Raw genomic sequence first — 19,440 nt, forward strand, 5'->3', positions numbered from 1 at the left:
ATTTTCGCTCACCGTACATGAAAAATTAAAACAAAATTTGCATATTAATTTTACTTTTATTTGGTTAAATGGCTTTCTCGAAACTTGTTTAATTTTATTTACGAATGTTTTTATTATTAATAAATATACGTAATTACGAATTAACTTATGTAACGAACTTCTATATGCATATATTTTTAAAACGTATATTAGGGGATCACCTCCCTATTCAATACCTCGCTCTGTAAGCTAAAGGTCAAATTTTGTTCCAATTCTTAAAATGAACCCTTAACCGCAAAGGCCGTAATTTAGAATAAATAGCTCTTATGAAAGTACTAAAAAATCTTTGGCTTAAAGAGCGAGGTACTGACTAGGGGGTGAACCCAATCATACACGTGATATTTTCTGTTCGTTTTAAGTTTTGATGTCACTCCTTATTTTCAGTTGGAAAACTTGTTTTTTTATATTTAATTTCTGATCTTTTTTTAAATAATGCTGGGAAATCCGGCGCTCCCTTCATAGCAATGTCCATTCCCCCATGAGAACTTTCTTCATGGAAAGATCTTCCCAAATAACCCCCGACCCACCCACCCCCCTACTACCAGAAAAAATCCTATTTAATTTCTGAACGTTTTTGAATAAATGCAGCTTTGATTTTGGCTCACCGTATATTAATAATTAAAACAAAATTTGCATATTAATTTTACTTTTTTTTTGCCTAGATGGCTTTCTCGAAATTTTGTTCTAACGTAACTTACGAGTTAACTTACGTAACAAACTTCTATATTCGTATATTTTTATTAGCCTACGTATATTAGGGAGTTCACCCCCTATTCAATATCTCGCTCTGTACGCTAAAGTTCAAATTTTGTTCCAATTCTTTAAGAATGACCCCTTAATCGCAAAGGTCGTTAATTAGAATAAATAGCTCTGATGAAAGTACAAAAAAAAACTTTGGCTTAAAGAGCAAGTTTTTGACTAGGGGGGAACCCAATCATATACGTAATAATTTCTGTTTATTTTAAGTTTTGATGTTGCTCCTTATTTTGAGTTGAAAAAATTGTTTTTTTTTATTTAATTTCTGATTGTTTTTTTAAATAACGCTGGGAAATCCAGAGCTCCCTTTATAGCAATGTCTCTTCCCCCAGGAAGCCTCCTCCATGGAAAGATCCTCCCACTTAACACCCGACCCACCCCTACCCCCAACTACCATAACCCCCCCCCGCTGAAAACTTCTGTATACTTCTGTATAACCAATACTATATGTAAACATTGGGGAAAGTTCATAACTTGCAAACCTTCCCCCGGGGACTGTGGAGGATTAAGTCGTCCTTAGAGACATAGTTGTTGTATTTGTCGACCCTGCTGAACAAAATGGCTATCTCAAAATTTTGATCGGATGACTTTGGGAAAAAATGAGCGTGGGAGGGCGCCTAGTTGCCCTCTATTTTTGGTCACTTAAAAATGACACTAGAACATTTTTGCAAATAGGAGCTTGAAACTTCTATAGTAGGGTTTTCTGATACGCTGAATCTGATAGCGTGGTTTTTTTTAAAGTTCTATAACTTTTAGGGGATGTTTCCCCCCAATTTTCGAAAATGAGGCAAATTTTCTTAGGCGCCTAACTTTTGATGGATAAGATTAAACTTGATTGAACTTCTATATTTGAAATCAGCAAAACTCGCTAAAACGTACTGCAATTTCAATATTTTTCCATAAAATCTGCTGTATTTAATTATCGGGTCTTGGTTTAATGAAAAAAGGTACTTGCGCATTAAACGTACTCAATATATATTGCTAAAGAAGTCAAGTTCGGTTAATGCTAATGAAATAAAATAGGATGAATATATAATAATTTAGAAACAAATTTGGGATATATATTTGCACATTGGGGGGGGGGGGAGGGGTAAAGCATACCATACATTAAATACGTAACGTAACCTAGGTACCTTTTCCCCCCAACCCCTAAACCCCCAAAAACCAACAATTTAAATATTGTAAACGCAATGAAAACTACTCTTTGCATTCCAATTCTTAATAGAGGTGTCTTGAAATAACCAGTCTGGCGGGTATCTGTAGCATCTCGAGTTTGACATTCCATGTACAGTATATAAAAGAGTACGTTTAATTCGCAAGTACCGAAAAAAAATATTCTCCAGACCTTCTCCAACAACCAATAGCTCTAATATTTTCAGAATCTCCCCGAAACTCTATCCAAGGATTCCAAGCTAGAGTTTCATTATTTCTAAGAGGAAAGGAGAAAATCATGTTTTCAGCACGAAGAATTTCTCTAGTAGCATATTAGCTCGTTAGGAGAAAATAAGAGCTATCTTCATTAGTCTCAACATCGTTTTTATTCCCCGTGTAGCGGAATCTCTTTATTAAGGATGGTATTTTGCAAGAAAAGTCCTTTCATAGAATGAAAAACAGAGTTGTCATGACTCCTTTAATTAAAAAAAAAAATCAGTTCCTTGTAATGAGTTTATAATATTTAGAAACGTTCGATTCCAATCATGATTGGTATGGTAATTAATTATCTCTAAAAAAAAAATAAAAAAGAATCAGTCACGAATGTATCTAAAGAACACGGTTGTTTTTAAAAGAATTCAAAACCTTGATTTGTTCCCGTAGGTTTGATTGAAATTCCGAACATATATTGTCACCCTTAAATAAAAATGTATTTATTTACAATGCTATTTTGATCCCTAAAATGTCAATGCAGTCCGAAAAAGTAAATAAAATAAAATTAGACTAATAATTAGAAAAAAAGATTATTTGTGCTCAATTAAAATTGTATTATTTTTCTCCTTACCGCGAGTGTAAAGGTCCGCGAGTTTAAGGTGTTTGAATTTATTTAATCTTTTCCGTCAACTTTATTATTAATATTCTCATTATTTCCAAAAACTTTTGGGGCTCATCTCTAATCTAACAAGCTATTTGTATTTTAAAGTAATTCGCCAAAGAGCCTACGATGACCGGCATAAAAAGAGAAAACATTCCATAGCGTAAGCTCTTTTGTGAGGACCAGATAAAATGTTCGGCATCCTCCCCAATACTCGAAGTTGTCAATTTTTATCCCTCTCCCCCCCCCCCCAAAAAAAATGCTGAAAGTTTCTATTCGATATCCCAGCTGCAAACTAAAAGGCAACCGGGCATACCACTAATGACAATTTAGAAATTAGTTACAATTCTAACCCCTTCCTTTAGCCAGAACCTTACAAGCTGGTGCTAAAGCTTGAGATCATAAAATTGGACGCCCTTGTAGCATAATTAGTCGGGACCTTTAAAACCGGAAAACCAGGTAAAACCCAGAGTTTTAAAGCACCTAAATACATTTGGTTCTGATCATTTGGTATTTCAATATTTATTCTACAGTGTCTTTCGGTCCATTTTCTATTATTCTAATGCGTCGTCATTATACCAACTATATTAATAATGCATAAGCATCAGAGGTTTATTTATTTTTTGTAATCATATAAGGACCATATACATTTCATATAGATCATTGAAATGGAGCTATGTTTGTATTGTGTAACAGCTAATTTAATCCATGGTCTTCATTAGTGCCGCCAAACTTTTACGCAGAATGGCGGAAAGATCAGAGAGAAAAGGATGTACTTCCCAAAAACGAAAATGTAAAAAAAAAAGATAAGAATGACATAAAGAAAGAAGATGAAAGGGAACAAAGTAAGGACCAAGATGATGGGCAAAATCAAAAGAAAGGAAAGAAAAAATCACCACAAGAGTGCTTCAAAGGTACAATCGAAGTAGTGCCATAGAGTAAACATTTAGTTGTCGATTAGATTTTGAGTATTATAGAAAATTTTGACCTGATATATAGTATAATAATTCCAATAGTTCAACTCCGGCACGTACGCAGGGGTGTATCACGGGGCCTGAAATTTTCTGAGTTCGTGGGTACTCCTTATTCAATTTATTAAATAATATATATATATATATATATATATATATATATATATATATATATATATATATATATATATATATATATATATATATATATATATATATATATATATATATATATATATATATATATATATATATATATATATATATATATATATATATATATATATATATATATATATATATATATATATATATATATATATATATATATATATATATATATATATATATATATATATATATATATATATATATATATATATATATATATATATATATATATATATATATATATATATATATATATATATATATATATATATATATATATATATATATATATATATATAGAGAGAGAGAGAAAAAAATACTGCGTACATGCCTGGTCCGATTTGTAGCATATAAAATTGTGTATGTACAAACTTGGGGAGAACAAAGAACTAGCGAAAAAACAATTAAATTCACAGGTTATAGATTTCTATCTAAAATGGAGGCAAATTAAAAGTATTGTTCATAAATATTACAAAGAGTGAATGCAATGGAATATTTTTTTGCAGGTTCCCTCTTGTTCCCCCAATGTCGAAAAACCTTATGCCAAATTTTATACGCTTGTAGTTAGTGAAACAATGTGGTGATATGGCCACTTCTATAAGAACGACGTAATCGTGCATTACATAATGCTCATGCTTCTTATTTTGCTTTTTAGCGGATAGTTATTGAGATTTTTTTGTGCTTTGGCAAATTGATACAATTTTTGTACCAACAGTGCATTCAATTGGCAATTTTGTGCATGAGTTTCAAATATGATCTTAGTAGCATTTCTACCATTGCTTATTAATGTTGGGTATCTAAATGGATTATCTTTTTATTATGAAATTTCCACAAGTTTATTTATATATTCGTATCAGGGGCGTAATTGGCTATGGGGCAGGTATTAACTGCCCCTCCCAGACCTCGGTTTGACCCCCTACCCAAGTTTGCCCCCCCCCCCCAGCTGAAATTTAGTTTATTCCAAAATAAACCTGCATAATTCAAGCATCAACTGAACCAGATCAGTTTTTTAGTACATATTTACCTTTATAGTACTGTAAATTACCGTTATATAGTACTATAAAGTACATTTATAGTAGGCTAATTTTAAAGCACTAAATAGTACCTTTATGGCACCAAACGGATTATTTATTTTAGTTTTTACTGTTATTTTCACTCGATTTGGAAAAATTGGCTCCAACTTTGCCCCCCCCCCCTACCCAGGATTTTGAAGAAATTACGCCCCTGATTCCTATGTCATTTCCTTACGATATATACCTTTCTGATAATCCTTTACGACAATCCTTTCCTGAAGTCTAAGAAACGATGTAATTCTGGCAACCATTATTTTATATAAATCCATCGGAAGCTAAAATCATTTACAGACAGTCTTTTTATTACTAAATTGACTGGAATGAGCACAAATTAGTCATTTACTAGTTTTAATTTTCATTTGATAATCTTTTACAAAAAAAAACATTAGAATCATCTAATGATGGTGTCTGGCTCTGGGTGAGGGTGGTTTAAACCAACTTTGGCATTCCGGTCGTATTTTCAATGATAACCAAAACCCTTTCGGCAGATTTTTGATTCGTGAAAATAGATATAACCGATAAATGTTATTAAAATTACAATTCAAATCATAAATATTATGCTGCTTGCACAAAAGCTATGATCCAAAGTTTTCGAACTAAGCTTGACACGATAGAATAGGCATTAATTACGATTTGTGAGGTTTTGCGCCAAAAAAACAATTAAGCTGAAATTTCCAACTTCACTCAAAAATACTACAATATGAAACAAATACATGTGTAATCGTAAAAAGAGCAACTGTTAAAATCCCTTGTACCGCAGGTTACTATGTTATTTATGCTTATGGGTTTTCTCAACCCCCCCCCCCCCCCCCCAATAAAAAAAAACGCTCTAGAATAGGAAAGACTCAACAGTCCAATGTAATATGTGAATAAACTACATATGTTTTTCCTTATGCACCGAATTAGTTTTTCTCTGGTGTGTTTAATAGACTTTTCTTTTAAATTCCTAACTTTGAAAAGACAATTTATCAATGTTTAGCCTTTTTTGTGACCTTTTGGCACTTTCACCTTGAAATATTTTTTAGAATGTTGCCTTTCCTTTGCGGAAATTAATTAAATCAAAAGAATGGCAGTTCTTTATTTTTTGTTTCTTTCTTCCTTTCAGATATTTCAAGTGTTGAGGAAGGAAGTGTTGGAGAAATCAGTGTGCAAGTAGATCTTTTCACCCATCCAGGGTCAGGCGAGCACAAAATAACGGTCAAAGGTAATGCTAAAAAAAAAAGGTTGATGTCTTCCTGTGGTTGTTTGTTCTAAATACTTTAAATGTTAAACATAAATACTAAATATATATATATATATATATATATATATATATATATATATATATATATATATATATATATATATATATATATATATATATATATATATAAATTTCCAATTCCTGAATCCTATTGCTGACTCTAGGTGGGAGCATGGGGCAAACTAAGCCTGGGAATTTCTGCCGTGGTATTAGAGTACTAGGAAGCGAGGTTTGACCCTCCAACCCTAGGTAGCATAAAAAATCTGTCAGCGTACCTCGATGGGGTGAAGGATTGTAAACATCACTAAGCTTCACTCCAAGTAAGGTGATGGCTAAAGCGATGCAGAGTGACTTTGAAGAGTGGCGCCCTTTGAGGAAATTATAACCTCGTAAACGACCCAGTATTTACACTGGATTCTAATTAATCGATTATACTTCTGGGTTTGGTCTGTTTTGGTGGGTGTTTTCGGGCTGAAAAGTCTCTTCCTAGCTAATTTATCTACTATCGTTGCTTCCCTGAAGTAGAATAATATTGATATGCATGAATATATTATGAGTTGTAGGTAATAGGATTGAAATAGTTTGTGCAGAATTTCTACTCTTGCTGATAGAAAGCATCGCCAAGGGCTGAAAACAGTGTTGCGAACAAGATGGGCCCGGGATTGCACAAAGCCTCGATTCAACTGGAGGTTCCAGGCAAACCATTCTGACTGACGAATTTAGACACTTCGAACTGCCCTTACTAGGAGTTTCAGAAACTCATTCCCCAGGGTTTGAAAACATGTAATTATTTTATATAGAATTTATTTACTCTGGTAAGAAGGATGGGTACATAGACATAGACTCCCTGTAGAACATAGACAGGGAGTAGGGCCATGATGAATAAGGAAAGTGCTAAGTCTTGTTTATGTTGGAGAGGTATTAATAATAGAATGCTAGTCGCTCATTTTAAGGCTAAGAAGTGCAGGGAATCAGTTATAGTAGTATATGCCCTCGTAGACCCGACTGACGGAGATATAAGTTACTCCGGTGAATTTTACTTACAGCTACAGGAACAAATAGACAGGGTCTTACATAGATATATAGAAATATATCGGTATAAATAGGTATAGAATGTATCCTAGCTTAGATAAATTTGGTGTAGGAAAAAAAGCAGTAGTGGCTACGGACTGCTGCAATTTTATAGGTATAACAATCTAGTTAAAAAAAATACTGTATTTGGTCATAAAATGCCCCGTAAGTTAACATGGTGTTCACTTGATGGTAAGACAGCGAACACTGTTGATTTATGTTATTGTAAACCGAAGATTGGCAATATCAAGCATAACAAATACAGTATTTGATCTGGCAAGATGGCAAGATCCACCATTCTAAGCACACTACAAAATATTTATTTTTTATGGAAGTCTGTTATTCTTAGAATTGATCCAAGCAAATGCAGCATGAGGCTAGTAATTCAAAGTTTTTCTATTAGTGGCAGTACCAAACTATTCTTAGAAATAGTTTGCTTCTAAAAACTGTCCTTTTGTCTGTTCGTTTCCATTTTCCCACTCTTAGCTTATAATTATCCGTTTTAGAATCTATACATGTGTGTATCTACTGCCAAATCTGAACTGATTCACGTATTTGAGTATGTGCTTAGTATGATATTAACTTCTTAATTTCTTCTATATTTAATCACATAGCTAGAAATGTCATTTAAATTTAAATTATGTGCTTCATTAGAATTGTATAGAGAAGTTGTGCTGGTGAGGATCAATTTTGTTATTTGAAGTGTTGTTTATGGGGAGACAAGCTATCTATATCAAGTTTCATTTTTCTCCACAAGGATAGATAGATCACAAAGGGAATATTAAGCAGTCACCATTTTGTGGCCTGTTACTCCGATGCAAAGGAAGATATGTTTCTAAATAAAATCTTCAAATTGCTGCAGAGATTCCTTTTTATTTGCCTTCGGAACATTATTAGCCAAGGCTCTTTTCCCGTGATGGCTATACTGCAAAAGACTCTATTTTCATTCTTTTAAAAGAACTGATCCTACTTTGCCGCATTTTCTTTGAAGTTTTGACCTCGGGTCGTGCTTCCCCTTTCTAGCTCTCTTCCAATTGGTGGCTCTGAATAAAAAAAAGGTGCTATATCAGAAATGTAGATTCTACAGAAATTTTGAAGAATTACTGTTGCACCTTTTGGGTGGAAATCTGGGGGAAGTGTCATATTTCTCGTTTAATACATCATTCGATGAAATCCTTGCTTAAGCTCTGATTAATCTGGTAGATAAATATCGTCACAATGGTAAAACTTTTGGGCTGGTGAGTAGGATCACATTTTGTGTTTGAAGGAGCACTTAAGCATAAATAAAGACAAGATTGATGATCTTTCATACAAAACAAGTAAAGATTAAGATGAAATTCCTCAAGACAGTAAACAACACAGTGATTACAACCTTAGTAGATACTTCAGCTATATGTTCAACAGCCATCATTAGCGAAATGCAATAAAAAAAACAAAAAAAAAACTTAAAACTAAAGTCATAGGTTCAGTCTTGGCTGACTGAACCTGTGTGAGGTGAGGAAGCTGAGACTTTAAAAATTCATTTTATGATTTTAGTTTTAAAACTTATTTTATCGATCGGATTTGAGTAAGTTTGCTTTTATTTTATTTGTTTTATTTCGTATTTCGCTGATAATGGTTGTTGTATATATAGCTGAAATATCCACTTAGGTTGTATTAACTGTGATTTTTTCCCGTAGTTAAATTTCACCTTACGATCGGAATTAATATCATAATTCCGCTTATTGTAAGGTTTTCCCACTTAACTTAGGAACAGACGCACAAGTGGAAGCATCCGGGTAAGGTTCAGATTCAGAATAGTAATTGAAAAAAGGGCGGGAAAGAGAGAAGCTTTGGCACTAAAGAAAGAAAAATAATATATAATATGAAGTTTTTAAAGAAACACCATAGGAGCTATAGCGCTACAAGATTCCGTAGTACTAATAGTAATATAAATGGGCGTATATGGCCCAAAAACTAATCAAGTATATATGTAATGTGTGCAGTTTTTGCACAGCCAGTTCGCAATATGTTATCTTTAGGTAAGTCCTACAAATTTTTGTGACTGTTTTCTGACTTATCCTTATATTCATCAGGATTTTCTTAGGGTTTTAGTTCTAATTGAAATGTTCACTCTTTATCCTATGCACGAGGGGAGTGCGCTAAAGTTTCAATGTATTATAGATACTGACTATGCTGCTAAGCAAATTTTAAGGGATGACGGATGATAAGCTGCCAAAATAGTAGATTTTGGCTATCCTTATTTCCCTTTGGCTATACCCACTTTATGTGGTTAGTTTAAAATAAAAATACGATTGAAAGCTTTTAGTTCCCGCTATACATTTCTGTAATAAGAGCAAGATGAGGGGAGAATAAATACCTTTTCCGTATTGATCACATCTCTTACGAAAAGTCGTAAAATGTGCCCCAAAAAATGTGCTTTTAGTAAGTACGAGCACTCCACCCTAAAAAAAACTTGCTGATCTCTCCCCAATCCTTGGTACAACTATGATTTACTGCATAACTGTTAGCAATGATGCTTATACATTCAATGTAATACCATTAATTTTTATGGACTATATAAAGGTTTAGATACGAATTCGCAGCATGTGGCAGGGCAGTATGTTCTCTGAAACAGGCAGATTATGAATGTGGCTTTTCGATAGTTCTCAAGTGATTGGTGATCAAAAAATGTTCACTTTATAACATTTGTCCGTGTTCGAGCCAGTGTTCTGTTGTACTGCACAAAATGGCAGAAATCGTCACTTTTCTGTACCACTGTTTATTTTGTTATTTGCAATTAAATCAGAGCTTTGGATTTTTGTTTATAGGAGCCCTTCTGATACTCTAAGACCACCGAATCGACACGATAGCCCCTGGGGAAAGAAAAAAAATCAAACAAGTAAACTTTGATTCGTAAATAACCATCTCAGGAAAAAAATATTTTATTATTAAAAAAAACTCAAAAATCTATATACAAATCTCCTTGGTTTCAGATATTGTGTTATAATCAATTTATCGTATTGGCTCAATATCGTAAGGAATTGTTTTAGAAAACTTCAAAAGTGTGAGACGCATAGAAAACGCGCGTGGTTTTCTTGAATTTCTGACTCTAATTTCAGCCAAATCTGGAAAGCCTGACGAAAATCACCAAAAACTACAAAATATGAAGAGATTGACAAAAAAAATATGGCGGCAATCATCCTAAAACAGTTACACATTCCATACAAAAGGCTATTCCATAGAACGTATAGCCTGTATTAGTGACGGTTATGCAATATTATGCTATTGCATGCCAGGTATTAGGAGAGAGAGGAAAGGTCATTGGGCAAATACCTTGTAAAAGGGGTTCGTTGCACCCCCTCCATTCAAATTCTGTTGTGAAGCTCATAGGTATAATTAGTATTTCTAGATGTCTAAACGAAAAAGAAGACAGTGAGCCATGATAAATAAAAAACATGCGATTTTTCGTAGTTTACATGTTTAGCTAAACTTGATTAAACCTCTCTGATAAGTTCTCCCTTGATTTAAGAACGATTTGTAAAACTAGTTTCTAAAATGAAACGGCGAAAGTGAGATGGTTTTATTTTTACAAGGCTTTAAAAGAACTACATGATTTCACACCTCTGCATAAATTCCGACATTTGTAGATTGTAAGAACTACCACCCTCATTAATTTCAATAGACTCAATGATTATGTTTCTAAGGAAGTATTAGAACACTTTTTTTTAGGTGTCGAAGCAACATTTTTTTTTCACTTGTATTAAAAGCGGTTATAGAGATGAAACTTAAGACTATATTCCATATTTGAATACATTCTAATATGACTGGAACTTCGAAGCTGTTTTTGACTATAATACCTTTAAACCACTATTCTTTAAAAGGGGAGACTCTTAAAGATGCATCCCTGCTTCTTATTTCATAGTATTCGATAAAAATTATATGTCTTGACTGAAACTATGTCCCCTAAATCTCAACAAATTAGAAAATTGAGAGTGTTCCCATCCTCTTAATTGGAAGTCATACTGAGAAAATCCTACTCTTGTTGATGCAAAATTACTGTTTCTATTTTCCTTTCTTTTCCTTTTTTCACACTATTTAGTTTACAGATCATACAATTGCAAAATTTTTATTTTTATTTATCCAGATTTTAAATCTATAGCTTCTGAATGAAAAAAAAAAGAAACTTGAAATCAATAAATTTGCAATGAGCCATTTATGGAACTTGAGGTTAGATGTTTATTATCTTTTTAGATGTTCTAAGGTTTGTAACAACTTTTTTGTTTCTAGTTGTTGCTGCTAATGACTTGAAATGGCCTGTAGCATCTGGAATGTTCAGGCCGTTCGTGGAAATCAACCTCATTGGTCCTCAGCTGGCTGACAAGAAAAGGAAATTTGCCACAAAATCCAAATCAAACACTTGGTCCCCCAAATTCAACGAAACTTTCCAGTTGTAAGTTTTGCATTTTCCAATTATTTCATCGAGACAGGCCCTTTCAGAAATGTGGAGTCAGGCAATATAGACTGCGTTCATTCAAAAATATTAATATAACATGACATTTGTTGGAGCGTGTTTGCATACTGTAAAATGGCGTTTTTCTGTTGATTATAATCAATTTTCTTGAAAAGCCTGTTTTTCCAAACTAATTATGGAAACTATTTTGCCTGACAGAAAAAAACTTTTCACTTTGAAAGTGTCCATTGATGGTATAATTTCTTACCCAATACGTCTTTATTTCCTGAGTACTGAAGCTCCAATAACTGCAGCAGTATAATGATCAGTAAAATGCATTAATAAAATGTTTTAACTAGTAGTTCCCTTATTAATCGTGTTTGCTGATATCAGGATTAGGTCGGACTTGTATGTGTTTTTAGGTTGTTTTTTTTTGCTGATATCAGGATTAGGTCGGACTTGTATGTGTTTTAGGTTGTGTTTTTAGGACTTGTATGTTTTTAGGTTCGGACTTGTATGTGTGCACGGTCATTTTTTAATGTTTCTGGAGTCGTTCTGGTTACGATGTAATAGCGAAAAACCGTTTTAATAAAATAATATTACATTATTAACATTGTCATATTCTGACTTATAGGAAGCTATTTTCTTTGTCAGTTATTTTTGACAATTTATGTGCTGTTTGTAAGCTTTGCAAATAGTATGCATCAATCAGTGCCACAAAACACCTTCGTTGGATAAGGTAAGACATTCTGTTAGAATTGCCTAGAATTAAATCCGTTTATTTGACTGGCGAAAAAGGATTTCTATTTATCTTGGAAATAAGAAAAGTTCTTTTATTCCAAAAATAAACTATTCGTCGAGAAGAATATGATTTATAAGAAAATTTCTAATGAAAGGGGTATCTTAACCTAAAAAGAAAAAACGAAATACCCTGAATAAAATATTAGGCTGGATCCGTCATGTACGTATACAGAACTTGTTTGATGATGAATTTAGATAACGCAAAACCTGAAAAAAATATATAAACCAGGCAATTTCAATGGTAATCATAAGAAAAGATAGAAAAGAAAATGTAAAGTTATCGAAAAATAGGAGAGGAGTATGTTTCCAAAGCCTCTTCCCCCTCCTTATACTTGCCTTTGAAAATCAAATAAAGAAAACCAAATTGTCTGTGGTCTGTGGAACTTAAGCAGCATCTATGTCATTTTTTATAGCTCATTATGCAGTGAAATCATTAGGGTAATACAAGGGGCTATCCATAAAGTTTTTATTGATTTATTAAAGTGATTTGGTAAAGAGAGATGTGGGTCCTGTGCATTACTCTTTCTTTTTCTCCCAGCCACTTCGTCTAGAATTTATGAAAGAAACTTGGAAAGGGGCTCAATCTAATGGAAACTGACAATTCTGGTGCTCTTTTAAGGGCCAAAAACGATTGGTGGGCATCCCCTAAACCCTCTCAGCCCTCCGATTTGCATCAGAAAGTTAGGCATGTTAAATCTTGCTTAAACAAAAATCTGCCAAGACCTATGAGCTTTAGTGCAAAAATTTTGCTCAATCCAAGCCATGGGAATACTCGCGGTAAAAGTGAGCTAAGTCAAAGCTAAGACTGGCTTATTGCAAAAGTAACTCAATTTCCGACTCGACGTAAAACTGACATAGATTTTGATTCAGGTTACTAGTGATCTAATCTAATGCAGTGAAGCAGCTCAGTACATAAGCTAACTAATGCCAGGCTATTTTGGCTCTCTGAAATAATCAAACCAAAAGGAACAACCAGACTTGGACTATTTTTCGTCAGCTAGATCAAAGGGAGCTAATGATCTTGAAAGATGTTTGAACAGCCCAGCCCAAAAGGGGTTACCAGGCTTGGAATATTTTCAATCAGCCATGACAAAAAGGACAAAAGACGATACAGGACTTGTTATACAGTTGAACAACGGGTTTTATCACATTTTTTATTTGTCGTAAAGCTTATCCTTGGCTTCTTGATCTAGATCAAGAGAGTTTCCAGGACAAATAACGCCAGCTTTTGCGGTGTTTTAGTGTGCGGTTGTCTTACTTTTATTTGTGGTAATTTTTGTTTGATTATTCATTTTACGCTGTTAGTTTTGTTTATTTATTTGTTCGCAGTAATTTACGTTTGTTTTAATTTTGACTTTGTATATCCTTTGGAAAACCTTTCCTTTGGAAAACCTTTTCCAATTTCTTGGTTTGAATTTAAGTTTCTTGCAAAGATAAATCAAGTGGGCCCATGATTTGCTTGCGTTTTATCAGGGAAATCGTATCAGGTGAGATAAATTCAAATAAAATTACAAAATAAATCATCAAACCTATTATAGCTCCAATAAATGAGTAAATATGGCACCAATAATTCATTTGGCAGTCACGTGTTGCCTTTATTTAATCATCAGCTTTCAATCCTCGCACAAGTATTATTTCATTCTTGTTTTTATATATCAACTTGGGCTGTCATTTTTTGGCGCTCTTATAGTGTCTTTTCATTTTCTTTAATAGCGTAGAGAAAATACGAGTCAAACCTTATTACGAAAGAAGGGTAAATGGGATAAAACTGTCCCTGGCGTTTCTTATAAATTCATTTTGCTGGATAAATCTTCTTTCTGAAACTTTTTCTAAGAAGCAATGAGAATCTTTTCACAACTTTTTCTTTGCTTTTGACACTCTCAGGAATAGGTTGAAAGGTATTTTTTTCTATCTTCATAACTTTTATTTCAAGAAAGCTAACTCATATATAGTCAATTTTTTCAGTTTAATGCAAGGTTTGATGATGACATATTAGGTTAGACTAGGTTTGGTTAGACGAGGTTATGTTAGTTTAGGTTGGCTTAAGTTAGGTTTTTAACCCATTTCCGATATTTAGAACCAAATTTAACCTTACCTAATCTAATTTAAGCTAACCTAATCCAAACTAACATAACCTAACTTTAACTTTTGCCATCATAGCTTGTATAAGACTGAAAAAGCTGACAAAATATATATATATATATATATATATATATATATATATATATATATATATATATATATATATATATATATATATATACAGGGACAGAAACAACATACCATATTCATCCTGTGGGGTCACACTCACAAACCAACAAACAATTACAACTTAATTTAAATTAAATCAAAGCTCCTCGAAAACAAACAAAACTAGAATTCATACTTACTTAATAATTTGTCTTTTGATCTCCCTATAAAATCACTAAAATGTTCTATCTTCTTCATATCATTGTCAAAATTATTCCAAAAATTTATATCCTTTATAATAAAAGAAAACGTGGACCTGGCTGACACTATAGGTGGACTATAATAATCATTTTTACCCCTAGTATTGTTGTTATGTATATTCTCTCGGCTGTAAAACCAACCGTTAAAACACTCCGGCAGCTGCTTCATATTGTACCTATACATAAACACTAATATATAAAAATGATGAAGACCCGCCGCCGGCAACATCCTAAGATCCCTGTAGACTTCTGGAACGGATTCTCTTTCTGATTTTCCTGATAATACTCTAATAGACTTGTTTTGGATAATTTGCGCAGGATTAACGGTTGAAAAAAATTTACCTAAGTATACAGAAGGACAATACAAAATATAGGGATGGATTAACGAAAAATAGAATGGTTAATTGGAGATAAAGCTAAGACAGAGAGTCTGAGTGAGAGGCAGAGCTGGCATGAGCCTTTTCGAGGACCGTATAAAAATGATGTCATTTATACTTGTTGACAGATAGTCTATCATCCATACATCCACCCATCCTAGGGCAGAATTAAGGTAGATAGTCATCGAACTAAGGAATGATTGGTATGCTGATTCGTAACAATTAAACCTAATAGAAGCGCATGTTTTATTTTGTCCTAGCCTTCTAAAACAATTTCAAGTCTGTTTTAACTTGTTTTACCCTGCATGGTTCATATCGATTCTAAGCGCTAATTAAAATCTTTCTTTGATTATAGTGTTGTTGGTAACGAGGAGCTACTTGAAGCATTTGAGCTGCATATTTGCGCAAAAGATTACTGTTTATTTGGGGATAACAGTTTAGTGGGTGTTGCTGTCATGCAGCTGAGAGATATTGTTGATCAGGTAAGTTTTGTCGTTCTAAGCTTCAGTAAATCATCTTTGTCTAATTTTGTTGTACCCCCAGTTGAAAAATTACCGCTAAATTTTCTTAAAGAACACTGAAATTGAACCACTTTGGAGGAAAGTTTTACATCTAATATACAGAAACAATGCATTGTTGTTTTTTTTTCAGTTGAAGTATGTCAAAATTAGCAAGCCATAGACAGACCATACATGTGTCTGACCAAGTCTGATTCTTTCTAATGCCGCTATTAATGAAACCAAAAATCGACGCTAAATGTTATCAAACTGCATTTAAATCTCACCTTTTTGGATATCTCGCTTAGTGACTGTTGTAGCTTTTACTTTTGCTTAGCGTTAACCGACGTTCATTTAAGAAAGGATCCATTGGGATTCAGTATTTAGGGTTATAATCATGTCATACCCTTTTGAGACTAAATAGTAGCCCTTCCCTTCCCCCAAGAAAACTATTTAACAACCTAAACTACACTTTGCTTTGGCTGGCTTTCTCTGTGGGAGATGTACTAGGGGTTAACAAGCCCAATGTATTCCTTCAATCACACATTTCACTTTAAATACTTTGCAAAGTAGATTTGCACTGGGATCAATCTTCGCTGACACTAGACTAGGCGACACCATGATAGCCTTACTAACTGTTTGCCCTGTAAAAAAAGATCCAGCAACGGAAACGTCGATTTGACGCCTTTTGCTCCATCAATGACTATGGGGGATCTTTATGCTTTTTTTCCCCTTACCATTGCATTTTCCGATTTTAACAGGATGTAATATTACCTTTTCCCTTGATTAATTGGAAAAACTATTTCCACAAAATAAGTATTTCAAAGAGAAGTAAAGAGCCATTAAACCAAGAATGAACAGATATAAAATCAAATAGTCTACCAAGCCTAAAACTATCACAAATAACCATCAATAAATAAATGAAATCCAAGATGAACAGAAATTAAAATAAATAACCGAGTCACTCAAAACAAGCATAAATTAACATGAGTAGGGCTGACAACTTCTATACCTTGTCAAGGTCAGAACATTATTTTCACTATGCTAAAAAAATATATTTTAAATGTTTTCCCGTTTTAACTTTAATAAATCAAAAACTATTACGACTTATTTAAAAATAGCATTTTTTAATTTACAATCGAATTAGGTCCTTAAAAGTTTCAATGAAGTAACTAGCTATGATATAGCAGCGCTGCCTATGATATTGCTTATATGTGCCCTTTTGAAAATCTGCATGAGTACAGTCTTTTCGTTTAATTAAAAGTCTCCCTAAACATTCCTTAAAAGTTTCACCTTAATGCCCTTACTGTCATTAGTTATAGTAACCGTAGAAGAAGCATTACAAGCACACACACGCCACAACTTACCCTGAAATGTCTAACTTAGTAATGTAAGCTGTTCTTGAGATACTGTTTTGTCACCCTTTGAGAATATACATGATCATAGTTTGCTTTGATTTAGTTCAACTTAAACCTAAATATTTCTTGAAAGCTTCACCTTAATACCTTTAGCTTGTATAGTAGCAACAGTTGTAGTAGCAGTAGTACCAATAGTGGCGGTTTTCCTCAACATCCCCTTCAACACACGATGAAAGTTTCAACTTAATACCATCAACCGGTGAAACATTGCCGATACGTACTCTTGACAACCTGTGTGGATATAGTGTGGGCTGTAGTAACAGTACTAACAGTAGTAGTAGTAGTAGCAGTAGAAGTAATAGTAGTAGTCTTAGCTTTAGAAGCAGTGATAGTAGTAGCATAGTAATAATAGTAGCAGTAGTTATAGTAGCAGCAGTAGCAGTAGCAGTAGTATGAGTTGAAGCAGTAGCATTATAATGCAAATATTGCCTTTTGGTTAATTCAACCTCCCCCACAACAAGCCCTGTAAGTTTCAAATTCCCACTCAAAACTGTTCCTAAGATATTGCTGATATGTCCTTTTGACAAACGGCATGTTGTGACTCAGTTCACCCCCCCCCCCCCCATCCTAACAGTTCACTTTCACTTTTTCACTTTCTGAAAAAGTGAAAATTTCACTTTCATACCCTTAGGCATAGTAGTAATAGTAGTCACAGTAGTAGTATTAGTACTATTAGTACTAGTAGTAGTATTAACAGAAATAACACTAGTACTAGTAGCAGCAGTAGTATTAAAATATTTCCTTTTTGTCAGTTGAACATTCCCCTCATCAAGTCCTGGAAGTTTCTACTTAATTCAATTTGCCGTTGCCATGACATTGCCGATATGATCTTTTGATAACCTGTATATTCATATATTTTTTGAAATTTTTATCTTAATGCTTTTAGCCTTATAAGTAGTTTCATTAGAAGTAGTGGTTAGGGCAACAGTAATAGTAGTAGCAGAAATAGTAAATGTAACAATGGTAGTAGTATTAATAGTAACGTGCACATATTGCCTTTTGTTCAATTGGTCTTCTCCTTTAAGAGAGTTCCGGCTTAATACTTAAACCAATTCTCAAACTATACTCTATTGAAAATCTGAATGCATACATTGTCTTTTGATTTAGTTCAAACTTGCCCTCAATATATTCTCTCAAGCTTTACCTTCATAGACCTAGCCTTGATAGTACTAGCATCACAGTAGCTGTGGAACATATTGCCGTTTGCTCAGCTGAACATCTTCCTCGTCATACCCTAGAAGTTTCACCTTGATACGGTAAGCCGTTCCAAAAATATGGCTGATGTGCCCTTTGGTCCAATTTTGACGTTCTTTTTATCTTAATACTATATTTACAGTTGCCTGGCGCTCATTTCCATTGCCACTGATCATTTTGTCTCAGCCGTTTTTGCACATTTTCGGCGATATTCACGCATATTCTATTTTTGGGAGGAAAACGAGCAGAAAAGGGGAGGGCACCTGTTGCAACGGCCGTAGAGGTACCTGCCGGGTCCTATGACCCTTAAATTGCGGGGAATAGGTAGCGGGGCTCTACGCTTCCCTTGTTTTTCCTCGGCGTAAAAGACCCGATGTTACAGCCCGCATGAGCGCATCCACGAACATAACCACAAATGATGGCAGGTGATAGGATTGTCCTTAACCCGCTACTGAATTTTGTTTCTCGTGCTTTGAAATCTGGTAATCGGTCTGATGAGATTAAGAAAACAGCGGCAGAATTTTTCAAGAAAGATGAAATCCAAGTGGCGAAAGAATTATTATGGAGGAATTCTGCTATTAGTACTCGTATGAGCATGAAAGTTATTATGACTGACAATATCTCTGACCTTCTGAAATTGCTCAAATATTGCTACAGAAAGAAAATTGCCCTCCCAAAATACGTCATTTATGAGCCAAATGAAGTACCCATTGTTCCTGGGGAAGTAATTGCTGTTATTACTAGGAAAGTAAACGAAATGGGTTCCAAGCTAGAGAGTTTTATCGAGCGTGATCGTCTCCCTGCTCATTGGCCGCTCAGAGGATCTGGATCCTCGTTTCAGGGGCCGTCCCCCACACCCCAGCCGACCTACGCAGTTGTTCTAATGAACCCCCCTCAAGACTTGAGGAACCCAGAAATGAG

The 19,440-nt window shown here is 34.0% G+C and overlaps 1 protein-coding gene across 1 annotated transcript in view; it reads left to right on the plus strand.

Moving 5' to 3' along the window:
* The window catches only part of LOC148948631 (protein unc-13 homolog B-like), a 72,902-nt gene that overhangs the window by 42,368 nt on the left and 11,094 nt on the right, over positions 1-19,440 (plus strand). Inside the window, exons 7-9 of the mRNA XM_089094983.1 lie at positions 6,142-6,240; positions 11,620-11,782; positions 15,766-15,892. Of these exons, the coding sequence (XP_088951109.1) occupies positions 6,142-6,240; positions 11,620-11,782; positions 15,766-15,892 (389 nt within the window). The remainder of the gene's footprint in view (positions 1-6,141; positions 6,241-11,619; positions 11,783-15,765; positions 15,893-19,440) is intronic.

This window comes from Artemia sp. Qi Xiang Cuo, chromosome 9 (genome assembly GCF_049724085.1).
Source record: "Artemia sp. Qi Xiang Cuo chromosome 9, ASM4972408v1, whole genome shotgun sequence".
NCBI classification, from domain to species: domain Eukaryota; kingdom Metazoa; phylum Arthropoda; class Branchiopoda; order Anostraca; family Artemiidae; genus Artemia; species Artemia sp. Qi Xiang Cuo.